The following is a 26,683-nucleotide window of genomic DNA, read 5'->3' as shown; positions in this document are numbered from 1 at the left end:
ATTGGATGTCCTTTTTCTCTTTCACACTTGCCTATTCTGTAACACACACACACACACACACACACACACACACACACACACACACACACACCAAGAAGCAGGATGAAGACTGCGTTGTATGAAAGTTCCCCTCTAAATCATAGGTTTTTTCATTTGATAAACAGAATTCTAAAGATGAGTCTACCATCTTTTTAAAAGATGGCTAGCATTTTGCTAAAATAACTATTTCCTATTTACAGGAATCTAAAACATTTATCTTTCTTATAATTAGATTTAATATAATGTAAAAATCAGGGAATATGAAAAAGGTAAGGATAACAACAAATTAACCCACTGAATTATAATCTCTCCCTTCAGAACTTGAGGTTTTGGTCACCAGAGACATTCTTCCCTAACACAGTCCCATTTCCTACAGCACTCACCCGGTGCTGTGAGGACCAGTCTTACCTTCCACAGGGTCCCTGCAGCCACTGTCCGCCATGTCTGTGTCCGGCTTTCCAGAGTTTGGGACGCCTTTTTAGTGCCTGGGTTTCGTTGTGGAGATACCTTGTTTTCTTCTTGTCCCAAGTTCCAATGGACTCATGTGTCCCATGGAAGCAAGAAGCAAGGACATACAGCGTCTAAAAGAAGACAAACAATTAAATGACTCTATCCACTCCAGGGCCAAACTCAATTCCAGCTCTGATTAAAATCTCTTTAGTCGCCGGGTGGTGGTGGCACACGCCTTTAATCCCGGAGGCAGAGCCAGGAGAATCTGTGCGAGTTTGAGGCCAGCCTGGGCTACAGAGTGAGTTCCACGAAAGGCACAAAGCTACAAAGAGAAACCCTGTCTCGAAAAACAAAACAAAAACCCAACTCTTTAGTCTTGTGTTCTTCCCCCACACCTTTTTTTTTTTTTTTTTTTTTTTTTTTTTTTTTTTTTTTTCCGAGACAGGGTTTCTCTGTGTAGTTTTGGTGCCTGTCCTGGATGTCCCTCTGTAGACCAGGCTGGCCTTGAACTCACACAGATCCACCTGGCTCTGCCTCCCAAGTGCTGGGATTAAAGGTGTGTGCAACCACTGCTTGGCTTGTGTTATTTCTTAAACCTTTCTTCAGAAGCCTCATATCCCAATAGCAAACTGCAGAAAAACAAACAAACAAACAAAAAAAACCTCTGCAAACTATGAATCTTGTACAGACGCCACCGTCTTCTAAAACTCCCTAGTGTATTCCAAAAGTGTAAAAAGTAAGACCAAGGGACCAGAATCTTAATGAGAATCCTTTGAGTTCCAGCCCAGAATCCTCCCGAAAACAGATGCAGCGGCAGCCCTGAACTTGCGCTGCTGTGGGTCTCTGGCCGGGTTGCTCTCTCACACCCCTGGGACCAGAAGTGCTCACCTAAGACTAAGTGCTGCCTGCAAGCTACGGACGGCCTGCAGATGCAGCAAGCACACATCTGGAATCCTACAGAGACACAGACCCCTTCATACCATGTCCTTGTGATGTTCGGAGAAGACAAATACAAGCTTTACTCAAAAGGAGCAAAATCGGGAGCCAATTTTAGGCCATAAAAATCAAGTCACTGTAAGGTTAAGTCTTACTGTTGAATGCAATTTGTTCAGTACGTTACTTAACCTCCTCCATTAGCTGTTAAAATGAGGTCAAGGATTAAACACAGAAACGCAGCTGGATAGGGCCTAGGAAAGGGTTACATTTTTTGATAGCCCGTTTGAGAGGCATATCAAAGCTAGCTTCCTTTGCATTTTTCCACAGCACTCTCACATGCTAATATTTCAACTCAACCATCTATTGTAGTGCCCAGTGTACAGTAAAACTCTATATACTGTTCGAAAAGCGTATTTAAAAATTTATGACAGGCAAACAGTTCAGCAGGTGAAAGCATTTGCCTCCAAAACTGATAACCAAGAGCTAGGGAGAGGCCCAATGGTTCAGCCCTTGCCTGGCATGTACAAGACCTAAGGCTTAACCCCCGATTTGCAAAATAAAATGCAAACCAAACAGACAACCTAAGAGTGAGTGCTGGAGTCCACGTAGTGACAGACAACCTAATTTCATAGGTTATCCTCCAACGGCAACCTCCATACATACAATGTAATGTGACGCAAACACATGAATGTTAGACCTTTTTTTTTTTTTGGTGTTTTGAGACAGGGTTTCTCTGTGTAGTTTTGGAGCCTGTCCTGGATCTTGCTCTGTAGGCCAGGCTGGCCTTGAACTCACAGAGATCCGCCTGCCTCTGCCTCCCAAGTGCTGGAATTAAAGACATGCACCACCACTGTATGGCTTAAATGTTAAACATTTTTTAAGAAAATGAATGTGTATGGTATATAAACTGGAGAAAATGGATACCTAGGAACAGGCCCCTCTTTCTGCTGGTATGAATGTTTAAGATCATGTCTCAAATTTAAAGGATCCTTGTCTGCTCTTTTTTTCTTCAAGCTCTTAGATTTGACACTTCAGCTTGTGTGTGTGTGTGTGTGTGTGTGTGCGCGTGTGCTACCACAGGGTCTCATACATGTTACACAAGTGTTTCTACCACTGAGCTACAACACTAGTCCTCACCTATCTCCCTCCTTTACTGTTGTTTGAGACAGTGTCTCTCTACATAGCCCTAGTATGCCTAGACCTTCCACATAGTCCAGGCTGGTCCTGACCTTACAGCAATTCTCCTGTTGGGATCCAGGATCACAAACACATTCGACCATGCCCAGCCTCTTAGTAATAAATATAACAGTAACATTACAGACTTCAGAGAGGATAATTTTCTAGTATATTAATTATAACTACAAAGACAAAAAGACTATTCATTAAGGGTGTAGGTGTAGCTCAGTGGTTGACTTCTACAGCATCTGCAAGGCCCTGGATTTAATCATTAGCACCACATTAAAAAAATTATAACAAAAATATGTCATATGGCTCCATTTACAGGAAATTCTAGACTAGGCAAATGATTAAAATCTACAGGGAAAGAAAAGCAAGCTAGCGGTTGCTAGAGGAAGGAGTATAGGCTAGAAAACAGCCTGAGGAAAACTGGGGTGATCAACAAGTGTCATGTGTCATCCAACGTAAAGCCTGTGTGTTTGCTGTATGCCCTAAAATGTTTCATCTATGGCTAGATATGTCATAGGCTCTAAGGAGAACCCAATACTATTATTGTGCTAAATGGACGTAGTATGAAAATGTTTCCTAATAGCTTGTTCCTATGCTCATAGATGAGAGCTTCACTCAGCCCTCATCCGAGAAGCTTCCTTTTGCAGCAGATGACAATTAATATCGAGACCCTCAAATGGAAAACATGAAGAGCCAAGAAACTATAGTACTCAGTCCTCAGTGGGATATCCATGTCACCCCCCTCCTCCCTGCAAGTCTTAGAATCTTCACAGAAGAGGGATCAGAAAGTCTTTAGAGCCAGAGGTGATGGATAACTTAAAGGGGACACTTGTCCAGACACAGCAAGTCACATACATATGAACTACTCACAGTGGTTGCAACAACATGTGCAAGCTCGAGTTAGAAAAAACAAATCCTATCATGGAAAGGGGGAGGTGGAAATGAACTATCACCAGGAGCTAAGGAATTCCTGGCCGTTGATATCTGTTGGGAGAGTCTGTTTTCTTTAGTGATGTGACTCCTGGCAGGTCAACCACACTCTAGACCCCACTTCTAAGACTAGTTGGGCAACACAGACTGGACTTGGTTGAGGAAAAAAAGAAAGAAGTTGGGGAAGAAAAAGCTCCATGTTGAGTGTGTTTGGAGGGGAAGATGGAGGGGGTGGATCTGGAGGAGTTGGGGTAAGAGTAGGATATGATCAAAATAAACTGATATTCTCAAAGAATTAACAAAAACATTACGTTTTCCCCTTAATTTTCAACTTCGAGTTTTCTGGGAAGTCAGAACACCAAGTGATATAAAAAATGAAGTTTTTACTTTTTAGCAACTTGCCTAAAGATGTCCTCACGAGATACTCAAAATGTATTGACAATTTGACTAATAAAGGAATTTCTATTGGAAACAAAAATGTTTCATCTAGCTAGTGTAGTAAAAAGCAGTGGTGAAGGAACCCCACAGCAAATTCTCTAAATGCTCAGCATACACTTCTCCTAGCACAAGCACATGTCAGCCCGGCAGCTGCTCTCAAGCCCTTTGTAAGCCCTCACCTCTGTACAGGGTTCAAGCAGCATTCCCTCAAAGCACCAGGGGGATAAACATGTTTTTTACCTTAACTCACAAGGTCACGTGGTCTGGTATCTGAGCAATCTGGAGGCTGCTGTTTCAGGCCATCTTTGAGCGGTGACTAGTCCATATTAGGAAGCGATTTCATTTGGACCCTCACAAAGAAAAGGCAGCAGAAGCTGGGGATTGTGGTGAGTGCTTGGGAGGCAGGGACAGGAGGATCATGAGTATGAGATCATCTAGGCTACAGCAAGATCCAGACCAGCCTGAGCTACAAGAAAGACCTATGTCAAAAAAAACCTGAAAGTGAGGCCCTGCTTCATAATGATAACAAATGTATTGCTGGAGACTTTCTGTAACCAGAAAAACTGATCCTTGGCTGTCTAAAAAAGGTATTTGATGGTTATCTTTCCCACAAAGCATAGGAATGTGTCCACTGACACAAGCACATTTAGTGAATCTCTTCCAAGTTCAAATGTTAAATGTTTTTAGTGTCCCACAGTAACTCACTTTTCTACTTATGTAAAACGTAGCTTAATTCTCCCTGGATCGTGTCCACTTTAACCCTAGCCCTGTAGCCCGGACACCTGCACCAAACCTTGGCCATTCTGCCTTAGCTTTCCCAGGGCTTCGAAAGTTCTAAGATTCATTCTCCACTCACGGAGCCTATACTAAATGCGAGCTTACATTTTTCTGGCAAATGTGGCAAAATGTTAATGTCTTTTAGATCGGGGTGCAAATATTTGTTAATGTCCTGCAGTTTTCTCTGTGTTTAAGACAATTAGTAACTTTAAAAAAACAAAAACAAATAAAAGCCGGGCAGTGGTGGTGCACGCCTTTAATCCCAGCACTCAGGAGGCCGAGCCAGGTGAATCTCTGTGAGTTCGAGTTTAGCCTAATCCACAAAGTGAGATCCAGGACAGGGTCCAAAGCTACACAGAGAAACCCTGTCTCGGAAAAAACAAAAAACAAAAACAAAAACAAATAATGGGTTGGGTAGTTGTGGCGCACGCCTTTGATCCCAGCACTCGGGAGGCAGAGGTAGGAGGCTCTCTATGAGTTCGAGGCCAGCCTGGTCTACAGAGCGAGTTTCAGGACAGCCAAGGCTACACAGGGAAACCCTGTCTCGAAAAACCAAACCAAACCAACAAACAAATAACCAACCAACCAAAACCACAAATAATGGGTAAGGGAGATGCTGTAACAGGCAAGAACACCCGCTGTACAAACATGAGGCCCTGGGTTCAAATCTTCAAGGCTGGGTGGTAGAGACAGGTGGGTCTTGGGAGACTGCTGATTAGCCAGCTTAGCCAAAAAAACAGTAGGAATAAGTTGAAGACTGATAGAGGAAAACTAATGTCTTCTGCTGTCCTCCACATATACGTGCATGGGTGAAAACACAAACACACTCATGTGCGTGCACCACACACCCACACATACCACAAGAAAAAAAGGAAAAGAAAAAAAAAAAGAGTAACAAAATATATTTGCCTCTGTACAAAAAAGTACCTGTAAGGGCCTATAATGACAACCAGGAGCGCACACGGAGCTTCAACCACAGCCTCCTACACATTTTATAGCAGGCTGGAAAGCCAGGACAAGGAAAGGCTGAGTGGAGAAGAAAACTCAGGGCTGGCAGGGCAGCAGGGCCATGTTCATCCTTCTTGTCCTTCAAGTCTCAGGTGTGGCCGGAGGAAGCCATGGAAAACAAGGCAAGACAGAGATCTGGGGAAGCCAGAACAAAAGGGAAGGGCTGGGTATCCGGAAGCAAAGAGGAGGAGATGGGAATAAAGTTCAATATGAATAGAGCAAAGGACCATCAGTCTCTCCGGGATAGACGTTTAGACATGAAGGACACCATAAAAAGTGCACAGCAGTAGGGTCTGATATGTTTAAAGATTCCTTTTTTTAGTAAACTATGCCATTTTAGGCTCTCAGAACGAAAAGAACCGTTTTCTTGGATGTAAGCAATTTGCCATCCTGATCTGGCATTGAAGAACACAGGATACCTAACATTGATTGGATGCTGGTTTTGATCATTTATAGGGTGCCTTCTTGGTGCCAGGCAGCCAAACATGTATTATCAACTCAATCTTTGCAACATTGCATAAAGTAGAAACTATTCTAATATTCTTACTACTTTCCAAACCAAGATGTGAGTTTTAAAAACCTTACTCAAGAACACACAACTAAAGGTAAAGCCAGGATCTAAAGTGAGGTGGTGGTCTGCTTATGACACCCAGTGTTTTAACTAAGACCCTTAAAAAAAAAAAAAAGAAACAAGAAAAAAGCTTAAACACTGCAAAGATCCCTGACTCTGGTACAGTTGATCTAGGTTTGAACTGGGACTCTAGTATATACAGCCTGAGTAAATCTCAGATTTCTTTAACACTCCCCTATCTTCCAGGCAAGGTGGCTGGCTGGCCTGGAGCTCACTATGTATGTACACCAGGCTGTCCTTGAACACATAAAAATCTGCCTGTTTCTGCCTCCCCGGTGCTGGGAATAAAGGCCTGCACTACCATGCCCACCAGCTCAGATCCACATTATTCAAAATGCTTATTTTTAATGCTGTAGAAAGTCTCCGGTAACACCAATTTGTATCACATTGATATCTACCAGTTAAGCTACAAAAGATGTTATATCCATCTTGGGTCATTGTTCCTCCTGGCCTCTCAACCTTCAGACCTGAGACCATGTGACTCACAACTCCTACAAGTCCCAAGATCAATCACATCCTCCCATCAGATTTAAGTTTTTGATAATTCAAGCATCAAGTTCTAACTGGCTCGACTTGTTATTACGACTTTGTCCTCTAGTTCTAGTTTCAGCTTCATTGTCCTAAACATTTCCTGTCATGTGACCGGTAGAGTGTGTAATAGTACGAAGCAGGTACGATCACAGCCTCACATGTGAAAAAAATAGTTCAAGTGCCCAAGGCCATTTAACAGAATTAGAACAGAAATCCAGAAGCTGAAAAGCTATTATTTTTTTCCCTCATAAAAAGTAGTTTTTACTGGGCTTAGTGGTGCATAGGGAAGCAGAGGCAGAGGCAAGCAGATCTCTCGAGTTTGAGACCTGACTCGTCCCCGCCCAAAAAAACCAAAAAAGCAGTTTTCAAGCTGTGTTGTCAAAAATCCATGGAGACTGGAAAGAGGTGGCTCACCTAACTTTTTCAGATGGCCATGATATGCAGACTGTTACATCCCTTGGATGCCATAGCCTTAGATTTGCTTATTTGTTTGGCTGAGGTTTCTCTCCCTGTAACTTGGAGACTATAACCTCAGTCAGTCACACACAGTAAGAGCAGTCTCTGGAGACGGTATTTTTCTTCCAGTCCACCCCAATGTTTCTAGTCCCAAATCCACCAGAGAATAACGGGAAGTTATGATGGTCATTTAAAAATGTTATCATTACGTCATTATCATTATCCACACTATGAAGACTGTAGCATGCACAAAACACTGAGTATCTCAGATCATTTTGATTTTAATCATTAGAATTTAATCAAATTAAATTTTGGTAAAATCCATTATTCATATTTACTGGAAGTGTTCTAATCTACACAGTATTCTAAAAGTATTTTTAAAAATATTCCAAAAACCTAAGCTATCAAAGGCTTCTGAAATTTCCTTCTCTGCTCAATTTTAGCTCTTCCATGTGACAATGATTTCTAGTAGCTTATTACATACTGGGCATTTCATGTTACATGCGAAGACAAAATGACTACAGTCCTTTCTCTGGCCCACATACTCATGTAGTTCTACAATGCCATCACCCAGAGCTGCTGAAGACAGACCATTCAGATTCATTGCTCAACTTGTTACTTGCAGTATTCAGAGCTCACCAGGCTCCCCTTTTAAGCCAAATTAAGCACATACAATGGATGTACTGATACAGGTCTGTGTATGGTCCATAGACTCCTCACAATAGTTTACAGACTAAGAAATTTTAAATTTAAAAGTATGTCCAGTTGCTGCTGGTTTAGAGAACTCAATGGTATAAATTCTTTGTATGTTGATACTACTAGTTAAAAAGTTGGTTAAAACAAAAATTTGTTTCTATTTTGCTAATGTTTAAATCTTAAGACGTGGAATCTTAGCCAAGTCCTTGGGGCATAGGCATTCTTAACTAACGAAGAGGCAATAGTAGCCTCTAAAAAGGCTGTCTTGGGAAGAGCTTTAGGATAAACAGTGAGGGAGTGTCTCACTGCAAGTTAATGACTGACTAGTCTTCAAGTTAGCAGTCCACACAGTTTATTCAGCAATGTACCAGGAGAGATCCTCCACCATGATGGGCATAGGCAGGCACAACAGTGGCTCACTAGAATACAATCTTTATAGAGTCAGACAAAAACCAGATTTCACAACATATGGAAAGCAAGATTTGGTGCATATCGACAGCTATTCATTCTTCCATACACCCCCCCTTAAAAGATGACAGTTTTATCAGCAGAGGCAATGTGCCATATCAGGGCAAGGCCAATCTTCTCCTTTGCCAAGTTTTTCCTCAGACTAGTGTCAACCAGTACCTGCTGAGATTTAAAAAAAAAAAAAAATCTGCTGAGACATTTCAGAAAGATTTTATTTCCAAATTAAGACTTTTAAGAAAGAAAGCCACGTGTCCCCTACTGTCTGGCACAAGAAAGCATAACTGAATTCATTTCAAGAACAACTATGAAAACAAAGGCAACCCCCCTAAGAACCCCAGGGGAGGAAAGAGAAGAACCAGGTCCTTGATGACATTTTCGCTGCTACACAAGCACTGGATCACCTAGAATCTTAAGTGGGATTTAAAATTGTTCAGTGGCTTCTCAGATGTTCCCAGGAGCTTTTTCTAGTTGCTTAACTCCAAATCTGATTCCATGATTTCCATGAACAGGAGAACCCCAGAATGTGGCCAATGCTCAGCAACACATTCTTATGTCTAAGACAAAGCATCCTCTAGACTATTCTTAAATTATATGGAGTCAAGCTTTACCATCTGTTCTGAATTTCACAGCACAGGTTATTTTTCCATTTCCATAGGAGGACGTTAAATTCAGTCACCACAAGACAGAGCAGTCTTTGGTTATGTAGAGACAAGTGAGTGTAAACTGGTGGCATTCTTAACCCTTTTTTGTAACCTCTGTAGGTATTGACAAATAGAATGTGAAAGGACCAGCTATCAACACTGTAACACTTATGCTGACGATAGAAGTGTCAATATATATGTGAAAAAATTTTATATACATACACATCTCTCTCACTACTGATCAATGTATAAGAGGAGAAATCTAGAACAATGTAGTGTATTAAAATTTACTAGAATAATCTAGAATCCAGCTACAAGAATGTGTTCTCATAAAAGTTGCTGTTAGAAAAAGTTAATGGGGCATCTGGCATGGGGCCTCCCCTCCAGCCCACATTATCTCGTCAATACTTAGGAGGGGCAATCTAGTTCTAAAGCATTTGTCTGGACTACAGGTTAGTTTGGTTCTAGGTAAACAGTCTGCAATACTGACTAAATTTATGCTAAAAACAAAAAACAAAATGCATAGATCGCAGAAGCAGACCCAACAAGTCAAGCAGTAGACCAAGTAGTGACAGACTGAGTCGGACTTAAAGGGCCTCGGGTTAAACTCAGCGGAAGAGCACTTGCCTAGCATGCATAAGGGCACCCAGATTCAATCCCCAGCACCTTAAAAAAAATTAAGAGAGAAAGAAAACAGAAACAAGTTACTATTCCTCTCCCCTAGGCTATGAACACAAAGCCCTGGAAGAGTTCATGATTCTGTTACAGAAGTCACTTGCTTTGGCCAAGTTTCTTGTTTAAGGTTTTGTCTGTTCTGGTCAAGATTAACTGTAATGCAGGATTAAAACCAGCTACTCTGGAGTCGTGTATCTTTTTTCTAACCAGTGGCGGACCCAGAAGAAATGGGTGGCAAGCTTTCTCAAAGGTCCACCTGGTGAGATTTTGAGGTGCCCACTCAAGTGGGAAAGACCAAGGCAGAACAAGGCTTCTATTAGCAGGATTGTCAGGATAACATTCAGGGCAATAATCAGCTCGGTTAATACGGTCTAAGAACACTTGGTAACATTCATTCTCAACAAGTTCAGTTTGGTATAACCAATGCCCTAGTTCTAAACTAGGGAACCACTGCTGCCCACAGTCAGGGCAGTGGGAGTTATCGGAGAACATCTGGGCTTAGAAAGACAGCACAAGCAGTGTAACAGCAAAAGGCAACAATGACACAGAGAAAGGCAGTAAGCGGCGGTGACAATTGGTCCTGGTACAGGTTTCCTTAGCAACTTCTCAGGTCACAGCACTGGAGTGTTAAATCTGGCTTGCACCTCAGTGCAGTTCTTCAAGATCTTGTATTCTATTTTTCACTTAATTGCAACTCAGTCTCTGTACTCACGGACCAGTCCAGTCTAGAATACTATCAGTCACTTACTAGAAGCACAGATCACAGAATAGCTCCTTCAAATCCCAGCGTCTTAAGGAAAGCCAGACCTCTAGTCTGAACTGTTCAGCAGCAGCAGCAGTATCAGCGGGTGATGGTGTCCCACAAGGGTACTCTGCACTGCTGGTAAGGTTATTATGCCTGGTGAAACAGGCGCTGCCGGACGCAGTGTGTCTTCTGTTGATGCTGGCACTCTTGCCCGATGGCTCTTTACAGTGATGTAGTAGGGTCAGGAAAACCTGGTGGGGTCCTTGCCAGTAGATCCAATGAAGTCAGTCTTGAAAGGACCTTTATCTGGACCCAGTCACAGAGAAGGAGCTGGCGTTGAGCTTGCAGGATGGTCTGGGAATGCGTCACATACCTGCAAATGATAAACTCATATGGGCTTTGCAGTTGCTCACAATATTAGAAACATGCATTTGAGAATTATTTGCATCAGTCAAGGCAGATGACACAGTCTCATGGGTTTCCCCATAACTTAATTAGGTCAAACCCACCCAACCTATTTGGGAGTGACTCTTCTGGGCACTGGGATGGGTTCTGAATCACTCAGGATTTATATGAGGATTGGTGTGGATTTTCTTTCTTTCCCCTAACATATAGGTACCAGTAACTATGACAGTCTTTGCAACATAGGCTTTAATCTAACCATGAAAAGTCCTAATAGACCCCAGCTACTCTCGTGACCCTGAATGTAACACACACAAGGTAGGGAGCCGGGACACACCCATCAAGATGGCTGTAGAGGAAGCGTCAGCTTATCAAATTACACTATGTGCCCTGCCACCCTCCAGTAGTTTTTATAAATCCCGAGGCTCAATCATGTGAGAACAGGGACACTGAAAGAATGTAACAGGGGTCCGAGCCCCTGATGACACGGTAAAAGCAGGGCCACACCCTGATAAGAGACCAGACTCAGCACACCTGCAGTAATGTGCTTTTTGAGGTCAGGTAACTGGGTGCCAGGCTACCAACTCAGGTCCTCAGTTTCCGGAAATATTTCTAAGGAAGTCTTTGGGAGTGAAACCAGGAATAGTAGATTTCCTTGTCCTGTTGACAATGGCTCTCATAACTGTTCCCGTTCTGTCACTAAAGCATAGACAGCCCAAGAGCCGGGACTTTTGTGCCTCACTCCTTATTACAAGAATTTTATTCCCTATCACAAGTATCTCTTTAAAATACTTTTACATTTTATCTGTTTTGTGTATGTGTGTGGGCACGGACATGCCACAGCGGACACATGGAGGTCAGAGGCCTAGGATGTGAATCCCAAGTAGGTCGTCATCAGGCTGGATGACAAGTGCCTCTACCCCGAGCCATCTTGCCAGTCTTAAAGAAGTAAGAGAAAATAAAGGACAACTTGAATCCCTATACTAATTCTAGGAGTGTAAATTAATATAACCACTTTGGAAATTAATTTGTCAGTACCCAAAAAGCTAAAGAAATCCATTTTCTGTAACCTCACATACTCTTCAGGAATATACTCAAGAGAATTCCTCATAGATGCTTTCAAATGCGTAAGTAAAACCTCCATGGTAGCCCAGTGTTAACAGTAAACTAAAGGCTACATGTCCACAAATAAGATGGATGAATAAACTGAGATACTGCCACAGAATATAACATACAGACACAGATGAAATCCCAACTGCTGAGTTAAAAAAATCAAAGTACAAGAAAAAAAAATACATATGAATACACACATTCTTATATAAATTTTCCACTTACAGAGTTTCAAAAGCATAAAAATGGTTTGTCCAGGAGTACATGCAATACAGCTAAACGGGGAGCTTAGCAGCACCCTAACTTCTCTTTGGTAGGAGAGGGAAGTGAATGGGATCTGAGGAAGCTCTATCACCCCCACACAGTGGGAGCTGAATCCAGGGCTCACATGTGCACTTGACCACTGAGCTCATTTTTCTTCCTTCTTGTAACTAGGTGGAGAACAAAGATGCTCTCTCTATCATAAATCCTAATGGCTTATAGCATCTCTATTCATTAATGTATAACTTCAAGTATTAGAAACAGCAGTAAGAGAAGAAACAGGCAAAGCCAGCCTTCCGCACCAAGGACAAGAGGAAGTGACCCTGCCCAGAGGCTAACAGGTGTGGAACACTGGGATACAGAGGAACCTACACTGTGGCGTGTGCCCAGATCCCCGTACTCAAAGGCAAGAGGCAGGAGGATCACAAGTGTCAGGACAGCCTGGATGCCCCAGTGAATCCCTGCCTCAAAAAACAAAGAGGCCCAGAGAGTAGGTATTGCTTTTCCTACAAATTCTAAGCACTATGTCTTCATAGAAATACGACTGAAAAAACAAACAACCAAAAATCAAAAACTGCCTTATGTGAGGCACAATGTCAATTGAGACATATACAGAGAAAATAATCTTTCACACTTCCCGAGTCTAGACTGGAATCAGTATTACAGCTGAAAGCTTACTGAACTTTACACAAGCTTTTTTAAGAAAAGTCACCCACAGAGATCACAGGACATTTAGTAACATGTATAGACAAAGCCAGAAAACAAACTGATCACCAACACAGTGGGCCAGCTGGGCATGGATGGTAGCACACCCCTTTAATCCCAGCACTCAGGAGGCAGAGGCAGGCTGTTCACTGAGTTTGAGGCCAGCCTGATCTACAAGGTAAGTTCCAGGACAGTCAGGGAAACAAAAAGCAAAAAACAATAAAAAACAAAACAAAAACAGTGGGTCAAAACCAAAGCTTAAAAAGTTTCCATGTAACCCAGATACTGCACAAAACACATATCTGCTTTTTTTGTTTGAGAACATGAGCACTTAGCAGGCAGAAGCTCTAGGACTGTAAGTTCCAGCCAGCCAGGGGTAAATAGAAATGTTTTCCCTAACAACAGAAAAACTGAATTCTATTTAAATCCACTGAAACGCGTACAACAATTAACAGCAACAGATTTACATGAATTAAAGAATTTAGCCTGATCCTGTTTCATTCTCCTTAATAAGTGTGAAGTATAAAACCCCAAATCTGTTTAAGATATGTATTTTTACATTTTGTGTGTATGGGTGTTTCCTTTCATGTATGTATGTGTATGATATGCACTCCTGGTGCCTACAGAGGCCAGAAAAGGGTATCCGATCCCATGGAACTGTTCACAGACATTTGTGAACTGCCACAGAGGTGCTGGGACTCAAACCCGGGTCCTCTAGAAGAGCAGCCAGTGTTCTTAACCACTAAGTCATCTCTCCAGCCCCACACCCCCACTGTTTTGCTTTTAGACAAGGTCTCATGTAGCCCAGGCTGGCCTTCATGTAATCCCAGGTGGGATTACAGGTATACCCACCACTTCTGGTTTCTGTGCACTAGGGACAGAAACCGTAGCACGCCAGGTGAGCACTCTACCAACTGAGCTACATTCCTAACCGAACCTGCCATATGACACTGCTTGCCTATTTGCTTTTGAGACAGGGTCTCACTGCATAGCCTGACTGACCTAGAGTTCCCCATGTAGACCAGGCTGGCCTCACATTAACAAGATTCAAGGTGTATGCCATGATGTCCCAGCCCAAATCTGCCATTGATACTATTGATCTATATTATGAATAAAAATTTAAAAAAATCTTTGGGGGGCTGGAGAGATTATAATTGTAAGTATTTTAAGTTATTTACTAAGGTTAGTAAATAACTGTAATTGTCTACCTTTTGTATAACAGTTTCACCAAGTTTTTTTTTTTTTTTTTTTTTTTTTTTTTGAGACAGGATTTCTCTGTATAGTCCTGGCTGTCCCAGAACTTGCTCTGTAGACCAGGCTGGCCTCAAACTCAGATCTGCCTGCCTCTGCCTCCTGATTAAAGGTGTGTGCCACCACTGCTCAGCTAAGTTTCACCAAGTTTATACACAAAGTAAAATGATAAGAGCTTCATATTCCACACTTAGTTCTGAATGTAGATGAGTCAGTAAGGATTTATATCTTCACTACTGAGCACACATATTTTTCTTCCCAACAATGGACAACTGGGAAATGTGCTAGGCTAGAAAACAGCTGCAAATGTTCTCTTGCTCCAGGAACTGACAAAACAGGTGTGGACAGGCACATGTCCAAGACAGCATGCATGTGCACATTGCAAGCATACTTATGGGGGGAGGAGGGAAACAAGCATAAAGAACCAGACCTTTATTGGCACAGCTGCATCTACTCTGCCCTGATTAAACTCCTTGGCTCAAATTCTAGTTTCAGTTTAAAACACCAACAACCAAACCTTTAAAGCTAATGTGCCGTTTCTTGACCCAATGCCAAACCTGTTTATTTCTTTTTTGTAAAAGGCTGCTCCATCAACGTTTGTTATTATATTGCAATGTCCTGGGTATATTATCTTCACTAACTGGTAACAATGTTTAAACAAGTGTTCTGGGGTGCCTGAAAGGTGGTGTGAAAGGGGGAGTTTAAACTAGGGGGAAACACTCCAATACCTCCTTAGGGAAGTTTTTAACATAGAAACTAGATGCCTGGAGCAGTTCATATACTATACATACTTCTGTTAACCCAATCTGGCCTCAACTGGTGCCTCTCCTGTGTCAGCCTCATGAGTGCCCATAATATACAGTGAGACTTGATTATGACCCCCAACTGTCCTTCAACTTCCATAACTACTTTTTTCTGGAGTCTTGTTATGTAACCCAAACTTGAACTCAGTCCTCCAGCCTCAGCCTTCTGACTACTAGGATTACAGACACTCTCTGCACACCTTATTATTCACTCACTTGTTTTGTTATTGTTTTTTTGCTTTGGTTTGGGGTTTCTCTGTGTAGCCCTGGCTGTCCTGAAACTCACTTTGCTGGCCTCGAACTCTAATCAGCCTGCCTCTGCCCGCCCCCCCACGCCGCCCCCCCAGTGCTGGGAATGAAAGTGTGTACCACCACGCCTAGCTTATTTACTCACATCTAGTCTTTTAAATATTTTATCCTTACATATCTCTATGTAAGCTTGTTGGACCTCAAACTCAGATCTGCCTAGACTGCCTCTACCTCCCAGTGCTGGGGTTGAAGCTGTGGATTACACAACCTGCTCTGTGTTGCTTGAGACAGGGTCTTCTCTCGCTGAACTAGAAGGTAGACTGGGGGCCAACAATCTTCCTGTTCCTCCTCCTCCTACCCCACACCCCCTATTCAAAGGGCTGGGGTTATAGACAGGGTGGGTCTTCCTGTGTAGCCCTGGCTGGCCTGGAACACGCACTACCAACATACCTGGTTCTACCAACACATGGAAAAGTCTCAGAAACGACGCAGTTTCCTTACATGCTTCATTCAGTATCTGATATAAGGTGAAATGATTAAAACCAAGAAATTTAACATGGCTCTATTAATGAAGTCACATTAAAATTTCCGTTTTCCTGTTAATGTTCTTTTTCTGTTCTCAGTTCCAAGCCAGGATTCTGCTGATCAAGAGGCTACCCTTGTAGAGGGAATCACCACACCTCATACTCTCCCCGCTATCTTCCCTAAACTGCTAAGCAGCTCCTGTAATACCCACAAGGCATAGTGCCAATAGGATTAGCTTCCTAAATTAAGGTCTTACATCCTCTATCTGGTACCTTCTCTAAGCTGCTAAATCTATAAATGTAAGGATTTCCTGGGTTCTCCAGTCTGCTATTGGATCTCCTACCTTGCTTCCCTCAAAGTCCAGCAACCAGTTATGTTAAAGGACCTAATTATCTGAAATCTGTATCAGCAAATCTCTCCAAGAGCTTTGGAAAAAATCTTCACGTTTAAAACAGATCCCACATTTCATTTGGTTTTTATTTCTCCTCCATCTCTAATACGTAAGTTTCTCAATTTTACCTTGTCTTTTGTGACCTTGATGGTCTAGAAGAACACCGTCAGTTTGGACAGAGTCTGCCTGTTTAAGTTTGTGTTCTATTTTACTGTGATTTGGAAGACAAAAGTTTATAAAAGAACCCAAACTGAAGAAACAGCAAGTCCTGAGCCATCCTATTACTTAGGTCCATGCTGTGCCTGTGTCTTAGGGACATAAACCTTGACCCTAGGTTTGCACACTGTCCCCACTGTCAAGTGACTGTTTGCTTCTGCAGTTACTCATTATCTTAGGAGGGACACTTTAAGACTGCGCAGTTACCCTGATTCTCCTCTAGCTTTCACCCACTGGCACCCCAGGCAGATGTTACATGAAATAATGCCTACAGCACTGCTTGTCTAATGGTGACTCCCTATTTCCTTCTTGCCTGCGTTGTTTATGAAGTTCTGTCAGAGTGAGGTGTTCCTTCTCCATTCACTCACCTATTCAGTAAGCTGTTATCATATACACATTTTATAGGTTTAAATTCCATACTATCATCATTCAATTTGCTTTTCACACGGTTTTAACTGAGCCATTAGAAGATTCTTAAAACTAGCTACTGTCCTTCCAACAAGCTTTTCAAAAACCAGATCAGAATGTCCACTTCTATTGGACATCATTAAAGTGACAATCAAGACAATAACTACTTTTTAAACACAGGGCCTCATCATGTTGCTTAGGCTGCCCTTGAACTTAAGATCTTCCTCCTTCAGCTTTCCGAGTGGCTGGTATTACAGGCTTGTGCCACCGTACCATTTACCACTAACACTCCATTTCTTTCTTGTTTGTTTTCCTGAGACAGGGTTTCTCTATGTAACAGTCCTGGCTGTCCTGGAACTTGCTCTGTAGACCAGGCTGGCCTCGAACTCACAGAGATCCGCCTGCTTCTGCCTCCCGAGTGCTGGGATTAAAGGCATGCGCCACCACTGCCCAGTCATTTCTTTCTTTACTATATTCAATTTATCATCTGAGAATCATTAGCACTTCATGGGAGTGCGTCAGAACTACAAATTCAGACACATTATCTCTGAATCTCTGAAAACCTGAGGAACTCATGCCAAAATTTACTATGTTTGCCAGATGATCCTTGGAGACAGCATATCTCACTGAACCTGGAGCTAGGCTGAGGTTCCAAGCAAGCTCCTCCACACCTGACTTTTTACCTGCATACTGGGATCATAACTCAGGTCCTATGAAGAAGAAAAAAGTTAGCTTCCTTTATTATAAAACCCTGTTTATCGCTCATTTTCAAAGGATAATTTGTAACATGCCTTGAGTATGAATTATATTTTCACAGCCACCACTAATAAACCCACAGGTGACTAGATTCTACTTCTAAAGCACTAGAGACACTACTACTATTCTCAGTATTTCCCTATAAGATGTTAAACAGGGGGCCACGTGGTTACAAAGCACACACACTGCAACTTTTATGCTAACAAGTTCCCTGGGATGACTCGCCCACAGACAGGACCGCCGCCCACAGACAGGACCGCCAGCTAGCTCTCCCCTCTACTGCTGGGCCTGAACGACTGCTCCTGTGCCGCCTTGAATCCTCCCCTTATGCTGCTGGCCTTCTTAACCACAAGTGGGCTAACACCACCCAGGCGGCCGAGGTGGTGTGACCGTCACATGAGACAGCGACACGGAGCACTACCAAGGTACAGAAAGGTCTCAGAAACGGTAGCTAGTAAACAGAAAGGGCACTAAATAAAGTGCTGCTGCTCTCCTCTAGTAAATCAGAACAGAGCAAATCTGGGTGGCTCCATCAGAGCTGCCAACACCTTCAGAAGGCAAAACCAACTTTGTTTTAAATTTGGTTTCGTCAAGCACTCAAGCAACTAAAAAGCAATACGCGGGGATGGGGAACTGGGAGGGGAGGAGGAGGGGAAGCTTCGGTCAGATGTAAAATAAATGAATTTAAAAAATAATTTAAAAAAGCAATACAATTTGATCTGTAGAAGTAATGAAATTGCAGGTGAACTTTCTTCAGTTCTATCTGGATTACCTAGTATACAGCAAAGAAACCCAATTAGTGATATTAGTAATAGCTGTTTCTCCTTCTGTATTTAAATTTCATTTAATATTCTGAACAACGCTACAACTCCCACTTTACTAATAAGGAAACAGGCTCAGAAGTTATCTGCCAAAGTCCTAAGATCCTCAGGCCAGCGAGGGAGCCTGACAGGCCAGGAAGTCCGTCCGATGAGCTGTGACTCCAAAGTCCGTGTATATAACCACTGTTCAAGATACCCTATTGACAAACGCTTGTCTTACTGCACAAAACCTATAATAAATGCACAACTGAAACACAGCCAAGCATGGTGGCACAACTCTTTAATCCCAGCACGTGGGAGGCAGAATCTGGTGGATCTGAGTTCAAGGCTAACATGGTCTAAGAGTGGGGTCCAAGTAAGCCAGAGACCCAGCCTCAGAAAAATAAATTTAAAAAAACCCCAAACCAAACAAAACCCTACTCTACTTCTCAAGTGAGGATCTAAATTCTGGTTACTTGTTTTTACAGAAACTCTCAATGTGGTATCTCTACATTGGGAGGGAAACTTAAAGGAAAAAAAAAAGCTCACATGAGTCAGCCAAGGCCACATGATAACTGCAGCAAAATTGGTTATCTAGTTGTGGACTCTGCATCCAGATCTATCAACATTACTTAAGAAAAGAGCCTCAAAAGTTTCCGTAATGAAAGTCAGGTCGTTTGCCTTCAACTATCCCAATGCAAAAGGCTTCCCAGAACATTTAGAACTGGTAGTTCTGAACCCTGTTGTAGGAAAACAAAAGAAACAAAACCTCTCAAGATATTTTAAATCCTAAGGTCAGGCACTTGGGCGTGGTGGAGCACACCTTTGGTCCGAGCAGAGGGGATCTATTGAGTTCCAGGCCAGCCAGGGCTACAAACAGAAACCCTGCCTTGGGAGGGGAGAAATAAGTAACACAAACAAAACGGGGATATTTAATTTAAAAAAAGTTAACTCATCCCTGGATCTATGAAAACAAGCATAAAATCTGTCAACGCAGAGAGTACTACAGATTCTGTTCAAAGAAAGAAAAAGAATGAACTTTTTTCTTAAATGGGTATGAAACACAGCTGAGTACATAAATAGGTAAGCAAAACAATTATAGGTCTTATTAAAACTTCAAAGTTAGCCGGGCGGACAGGGCGCAGCACTAGGGAGGCAGAGGCAGGAGGATCTCTATGAGTTCAAGGCCAGGCTACACAGAAAAACCCTGTCTCTGAAAACAAGAAAACTTCGAAGTTAGTCCCTTTCAGCCCTATTAGCAACTGAAAAACGCAAATGTTCTCTTTTAAGAGTCTGAATGACTACTAGGACCCTGGAATGCAGAGATAAAAAGAGAAACGGACGCCTACAGTAAGAATTCTTTGCATTTCCAAACTTAAAAGTGATTCTACTTCTTTCCTGAAGTCCCTACCCAAAATCTACTCTCACCTTGTTTCGTTTTATGCTTGAAAGATTCCAGGTAGATTTTCAGCACCGTCCCGGAAATCATGTTCCCATCCCAACCTACCTCGATTTCTGTTTGTGCCGTAGGGAGGTGGGGGTGGGGAGGGATCCTTTCTCAAAGACCTTTTGAGAGGAGAAAATAGCAGTTCAGACACTAAAACACGGTCAAGTTGTGTGTTCGTTCTGCTTACTTACAAATTCCAGCCAAATTTTAAATCATGGGACAGTCTGGGTCAGCGGCGACAAGGCTGTTCCTCCCGCTCCACAGCGCTGGTCTGCAACCCCCAGCCGCCACGGCAGAATGTCGCCTGTCCCGCCCACGTGACGTGAGCTCCGCAGGGAGGAGCCCGCGGAATGCTGGGATGGGTAGTCCCTTGGCCCCACCTCCCGCAGCTCCTCCCTCCAGGCTTCCCGGAACCTCAGTGCCGGCCTCTGCCGTCCAGCCACAGCCCACTTCGCTTTCAAGGCTAAAGTGTGACTGTAAACATGCTGCAAGACTCTGACCACCTAGTCCTTTAAAATAACCTGAAATTCACGGCCTAGAAAAACCTCCGAGAGCAGTACAGTGAGAGACAGTACCTAAAGATAATGGCAAGCACCACTCAGACATGACTTTGAACCCAGCTTCTTATCCTAACTACAGGCTATCCTCAAACGGATGGCTTAATCTAAATCTCGGTTTGTGCGTGTGTCAAAGGGAACAAGTCTTCATACTCACTTAAGTTGTGAACACCAAAATAACATGTCTGCTAATGGGCAATAGTGGGGTAGGAATCAAAAATAGCTATTATTTTGGGGCATAGTGGCACATGCCTTTAATCCCAGCACTCAGAAGGCAGAGGTAAGCAGATCTCTATGAGTCTGAGTTCCCCGGGGCTTTCCTAGAACTCATGGATCCTCCTTCCTGTATAGGGATTACCAGGCCCATGCCACCAGGCCAGGCTTCAGTTACATTTTCATTTTTTTTTTTTTTTTTGGTTTTTCGAGACAGGGTTTCTCTGTGTAGCTTTGCGCCTTTCCTGGAACTCACTTGGTAGTCCAGGCTGGCCTCGAACTCACAGAGATCCACCTGGCTCTGCCTCCCGAGTGCTGGGATTAAAGGCGTGCGCCACCACCACCCGGCGTACATTTTCATTTTTATAGTGTTTAATTTTTTTCTGTGGGAATGAGCGGAGTCAGCTACCATGTCTTCAGTTTACTTACAGTATTTTCATCTATTTATTTTGGCTTTTTGAGACAGGGTCTCATTATATAACTCTGGCTAGCCTGGAGTTAACTATGTAGACAGGCTGGCCTGAAACAACTCACAGAGTCTGCATCTATCTTCCAAATGCTGGGACTCAAGGTGTGTATTACCATGTCCATTTTTTTTTTTTTTGTTGTTTGTTTTTCAAGACAGGTTTCTCTGTGTAGCCCTGGCTGTCCTGGAACTCGATTTGTAGACCAACCAGGCTGGCCTCCAACTCACATAGATCTGCATGCCTGTCTCCCAAATGCTGGGATTAAAGGCAGTTTAAAAAAAAAAGAGAGAGGGAGAGGGAGAGGGAGAGGGAGAGGGAGGGAGAGAGAGAGGGAAAGAGAGAGAGGGAGAGAGGGAAGAGGGAGAGAGGGAGAGAGGGAGAGAGGGAGAGAGAGAGAGAGAAAGAGAGAGAGAGAGAGAGAGAGAGAGAGAGAGAGAGAGAGAGAGAGAGAGAGAGAGAGGCATGCCTTTAATCCCAGCACTTGGGAGGCAGAGCCAGGCATCTCTGTGAGCCAGGCATCTCTACAGAGTAGACCAGGACAGGCACCAAAAACTACAGAGAAACCCTGTCTTGAAAAACAAACAAACAAAAATGTTTCACTATGTATCCCTGCCAGACCTAAAGTCACTGTGTAGAGCAGGCTAGTCTCAAACCCTCAGAGATTCACCTACTTATGCAACTCCCACCCCCACCACAGTGCTGGGATTGAAGTTTTGTGCCATCACATCTTTTGTTTTTTTAAAAAGACAAGGTATCATGGAGCCCAATGCTGGTCTCCAAGACCCCATATAACAGAGAATACCCCGAACTTCTGATCCTCCTGCCTCTATCTTCTGAATGCTGGGATTACAGGACTGTACCACCACAGATGGTCTATACAGCGTACACAGTTTATAGGACCCAAGACTTGGTGCATGCCAGGCAAGCATTCTGCCAACTGAGCTACATCCCCAGCACTTCCTCCTTCCCTTATTAAAATTAATACATTTTGCCCTTTGCTGCAAGAGCCATAACCCCCATAGCATTTCCCTGCCCAATCAGAAATGTGATTATGCACAATAAACCAATTCTATTTTTAAGAAAAATTTTATTCATACATATGTATACATGTGTGTCTATGGGAGTTAATGTAAACCATGTTCTTGCAGGAGCACAAGAGCACCAATAGAGGGTATCAGATCACCTAAAATTAGAGTTACAGGATATTCCACCATGTCCATGCTGGAACAGTAAGAACAGTAAGCACTCTTAAGATCTAAGCAATCTCTCCAGCCACCCCCACACTCTTTCAATAATTAAAAAGAGTCTTTCTAAATGATTTGTCAGGCATGGTGACATATATCTGAATTCCTAGCACTTGGGAGATTAGAGTAAGAGAATCAGGAGGTCAAGGCCAGCCTCAGCTTTATAGTGAGTTTTAGGCCAGAATGGGCTACATCAGACCCTGTTTCAAAAAGCCCTACTCAATAAAATACTTTCATTTAAAACAGTTGAAGAGCATTGATTGTTCATCCAGAGGATGGAGATTTGTTTTCCAGCATCCACATGGTGGCTAACAACTATCTGTAACTCCAATTCCAGGGGATCAAATGCCCTCTTCTGGCCTCCATGGAGACCAGGCACACACATGGTACACAGGCATACATGCAGGCAAAACACCTATACATATTTTTTTTTCACTTAAAAGTTACTTAATTTAGAAAGCCAACATAAAGAGCACCTGGTTTCTAGATACAGAAATCTAGACATATGTGTTAATACCAGTCATTAATTTCTATTTTATTTTTTGTGAATCTATCTTCTCTAACATATGGTAAATTCTCTCAGTAAAATTCTTCATTCTTCCATGTTTCTCAAATTCCCAAAGAAACTGTTTCAAGTTCAAAGCTCAGAAATTAGAGGTGGAAGCTTTGCTGTCACCCCTGGGGACAGCACATAAATGTTTTGCAAATGGAGCTCTTTAGACAGCAAGGCCCTTTGGAGAATCCCATCCATTTGGCAAGGACCTCTGGAAACAATACCACAGACTTCTGCACTGATCCTAAGGAGCTCATGGACTACTGGTCTCTCTAACTTTTGCTATGCTTAACTCTTAGTTTTGCTTTGTTAGTCATGATTATGCCTAAGCTTACTGGGAACAAAAGCTTCTACAGAAAAATTAAATTTCTCTGATTTGTTACAAAAACCTGTTTCTCCGGTCGCTCCTGGCTGCCTTTGCAGTCAGGAGGAACTCACTAAGGTTAATGGTTATTGCTTATTCAATTCCAAAAAGAGATAAGTAAATATACTCCAAAGCATTTAAGAATTTGGAAAATGGTTTCTTAAAAGATGACATTAAAAACTTATAGGAATATATAAGGGAAAGACATAGGATACGTAAGGTCAGACATTTCTCTGGCGTCAGGATATTCTTCTAATGCCAAAGTATCAATAAAGCAAATCTAAAACTTCTAGTTCCCTTAAAAAGCAGATGCACAAATTGCCAAGAAAAACAGAAATTTAGTCCCAACAGCTAGAGTTAGGTATTAATCACTACTGTTTTGAGAATTTATAAGAAATAGGATTATAACTGTAATCAACATAATAAAGGTGACACACAGATTACTCAGAAACTGGTATACACCTGAAAATGATATCCTAGGCATGACCATACACTCAGCTGATTTCATATTGTTAAGAATTTACCATAGGGCTTAAATCTCTTACTTTGTAACCGCATGTTTGCTGCTGGCTAGGGCACAGTATAAGATGTACCTAGCTGGATATAAACATTTGGCTTGCATTATAATGATTTGGGGTAAAGGTCAATGACATCAAGGGAGTGGGAAAGAAAAGAAACTAAAAAGAATAAATGTTAATGATTCTTGGAAAATAATTAAAGAGAGATAATTTGAAACTGCTCATGTTTGAATGCATTAGAACTTGTATAAATAAAGATGACCTGAGCTAGTCGGGGTCATCAGGCTGAAAGACAACCAATGGTCAGACTTCATTCCTTCGCCGACTTCACACATCTGTCCTGTGGCACAGAACCCCACTGGAGCTGACTCTGGCAACACACATGGTCTACAGGCATACATGCAGGCAAAACACCTATACACATTTTTTTTTTTTTTTTTTTACTTAAAAGTTGTTTAATTGGAGAAAGGCTGACTAGCTCGGAAGATGGCGGAGACAAGCAGACGCAGGTAGGCCTGTGGCGGCGGCCCGCGGAGGTGGACGGGCCCGGCAGCGGCCAACGGGGACATTCAGGCCCAGCGGTAGCTGGCAGAGACATTCAGGCCCAGCGGCAGCCCACAGAGGTGGATGGGCCCGGCAGCAGTGACAAGCAGAGGTGGGTAGGCCTGCGGTGGCAGCCGGCAGAGACATACAGGCCCATTGGCGGCCCGGAGAGGCAGACAGACCCAGCGGCAGCTGACAGGGACATATAGGCCCGGCAGCGGAGACAAGTGGACGCAGGTGGGCCTGTGGCGGTGGGCCGCTGGGGTGGACAGGCCCGGGGACGTAGAGGGGTGGACGCAGCTTGGAGCGGGGATGCCCCTGGCCCCAACACCTGGGGAAGAGGCTATCTCCGTGGGTCGGAACCAGGGCGAGTCTGGGCACTCTGTCTGGGGACAACCCAGGGCCCAACTGCTGATCCTGTGAAACCCAACAACTTGGAGGTGTTGGTGAGACTACCCTGCTCAGCTGAAACCCATCTGGGAGAGGATTCAGATGCCTACAGTTTGAAGTCTGAAGAAACAAGATCAGCTGAGGAGTTGACAAATGAACAAAACGTGACCTGGGAACACAGAAGAAGGCGCTACCCAGCCACTAAACCAGATCATCAGAATCATAAGTATATAATTCACCAACTGAAATCAGCTGTCCCTGAAGAAACAGCCCAATAGCAGCAATTTAACCAAGAACCCCTACTAAACCAAGACTAAAAATTAGAATAAGAGAGGCACTCTCAGACACAGACACCACCTGCACCGCACAGAGGAAGAGATGAGTAGACGCCAGCGCAAAAATACAGGCAATAACATAAAGACCTATATGGCAACATCAGAACCTAGTGATTCTACACTTGCAAAACCTAAACATACCATGACAGAAGAAACAGAAGAAATCAACCCTAAAAATGACTTTAAGAAGATGATAGAGGCCCTTAAAGAAGAAATAAAACATTTCCTCAATGAGGAAATAAAAACTTTCCTTAAAGAGGAAATGAAAAACTCTCTTAAAAAGGAAATAAAAACTTCCCTTAAAGAGGAAATGAAAAACTCCTTTAAAGAGGAAATAAAAAACTCCCTTAAAGAAATGGAAGAAAAAACGAACAAAAAATGGGAAGAAATCAAATCAAGCCAAGAAAAAGCAATTAAACAGATGAAAAAAACATTCCAAGATCTGAAAAATGAATTTGAGACAATAAAGAAAACACATGCTGAGGGAATGCTGGAAATAGAAATCCTGACAAAACGAACAGGAACTACAGAAACAAGCATAACCAACCGATTGCAAGAGATGGAACAGAGAATCTCTGATACTGAAGACACGATAGAGAAAATAGATTCGTCAGTCAAAGAAAACACTAAAGACAAAAAAGTCATAACACAAAACGTCCAGGAAATTTGGGACACCATGAAAAGACCAAACCTAAGAATAATAGGGATAGAAGAAGGAGAAGAATACCAACTCAAAGGCACAGAAAATATATTCAACAAAATCATAGAAGAAAACTTTCCTAACCTAAAGAAAGAAATACCTATGAAGATACAAGAAGCTTACAGAACACCGAATAGGCTGGATCCAAAAAAAAAAGTCCCCTCGCCACATAATAATCAAAACACTAAACACACAGAACAAAGAAAAAATATTAAGAGCCGCAAAGGAAAAAGACCAAGTAACATATAAAGGTAAACCCATCAGAATAACACCAGACTACTCAATAGAGACTATGAAAGCTAGAAGATCATGGACAAATCTCATGCAGACACTAAGAGACCACGGATGCCAACCCAGACTATTATACCCAGCAAAACTCTTAATCACCATAGGCGGAGTAAACAAAATATTCCAAGATAAAACCAGATTTAATCAATACCTGTCTACAAACCCAGCCCTACAGAAAGTACTAGAAGGGAAAATTCAACCCAAAGAAGCTAAACACATCCATGAAAAATCAAGCAATAGATAATCCCACACCAACATACACCACAGAAGGACAACACAACACAACCACAAAAAATAACAGGAATTAACAATCACTGGTCATTAATATCCATCAATATCAATAGTCTCAACTCACCTATAAAAAGACATAGGCTAACAGAATGGATAAGAAAATAGAACCCATCCATCTGCTGCATACAAGAAACACACCTTAACTTCAAAGATAGACACTACCTCCGAGTAAAGGGCTGGGAAAAGGCTTTCCAAGCAAATGGACCTAAGAAACAAGCTGGTGTAGCTATCCTAATATTTAGAGAAAAAGGATGTTTCAAAAGAGAAGAAGTCTTGTGGCAGTCTCAGTG

At 42.6% G+C, this 26,683-nt stretch overlaps 2 protein-coding genes across 7 annotated transcripts in view; both read right to left on the bottom strand.

Moving 5' to 3' along the window:
- The window catches only part of LOC102916487 (torsin-1A-interacting protein 2), a 41,898-nt gene that overhangs the window by 9,739 nt on the left and 5,476 nt on the right, over positions 1 to 26,683 (bottom strand). Inside the window, exons 1-3 of one of the 6 annotated variants that reach the window (XM_076547660.1) lie at positions 20,122 to 20,255; positions 10,610 to 10,979; positions 448 to 620 (exon numbers count right to left, since the gene is read on the bottom strand). In XM_076547660.1, the coding sequence (XP_076403775.1) occupies positions 448 to 481 (34 nt within the window). In that variant the 5' untranslated portion in view covers positions 482 to 620; positions 10,610 to 10,979; positions 20,122 to 20,255. Of the gene's footprint in view, positions 1 to 447; positions 621 to 10,609; positions 10,980 to 19,911; positions 19,984 to 20,117; positions 20,256 to 26,683 lie in introns of those variants that run through there. The other 5 variants (XM_076547662.1, XM_076547663.1, XM_076547661.1 and 2 more) reach the window with 5 other exon arrangements.
- Positions 8,413 to 10,492, bottom strand: LOC102911069 (torsin-1A-interacting protein 2). The gene has a single exon (XM_076547678.1). It carries the CDS (start codon positions 10,351 to 10,353, stop codon positions 9,958 to 9,960), a length of 396 nt encoding a protein of 131 aa, XP_076403793.1. The 5' UTR covers positions 10,354 to 10,492; the 3' UTR covers positions 8,413 to 9,957.

The sequence above is a fragment of the Peromyscus maniculatus genome, chromosome 11, assembly GCF_049852395.1.
Source record: "Peromyscus maniculatus bairdii isolate BWxNUB_F1_BW_parent chromosome 11, HU_Pman_BW_mat_3.1, whole genome shotgun sequence".
Taxonomy (NCBI): domain Eukaryota; kingdom Metazoa; phylum Chordata; class Mammalia; order Rodentia; family Cricetidae; genus Peromyscus; species Peromyscus maniculatus.
This window is presented reverse-complemented; position numbering and strand designations above follow the sequence as displayed.

Coding starts and splice junctions, on each gene's coding strand:
- LOC102911069 (XM_076547678.1), bottom strand. CDS start 10,353: ATGTTCTCCGATAACTCCCACTGCCCTGACTGTGGGCAGCAGTGGTTC.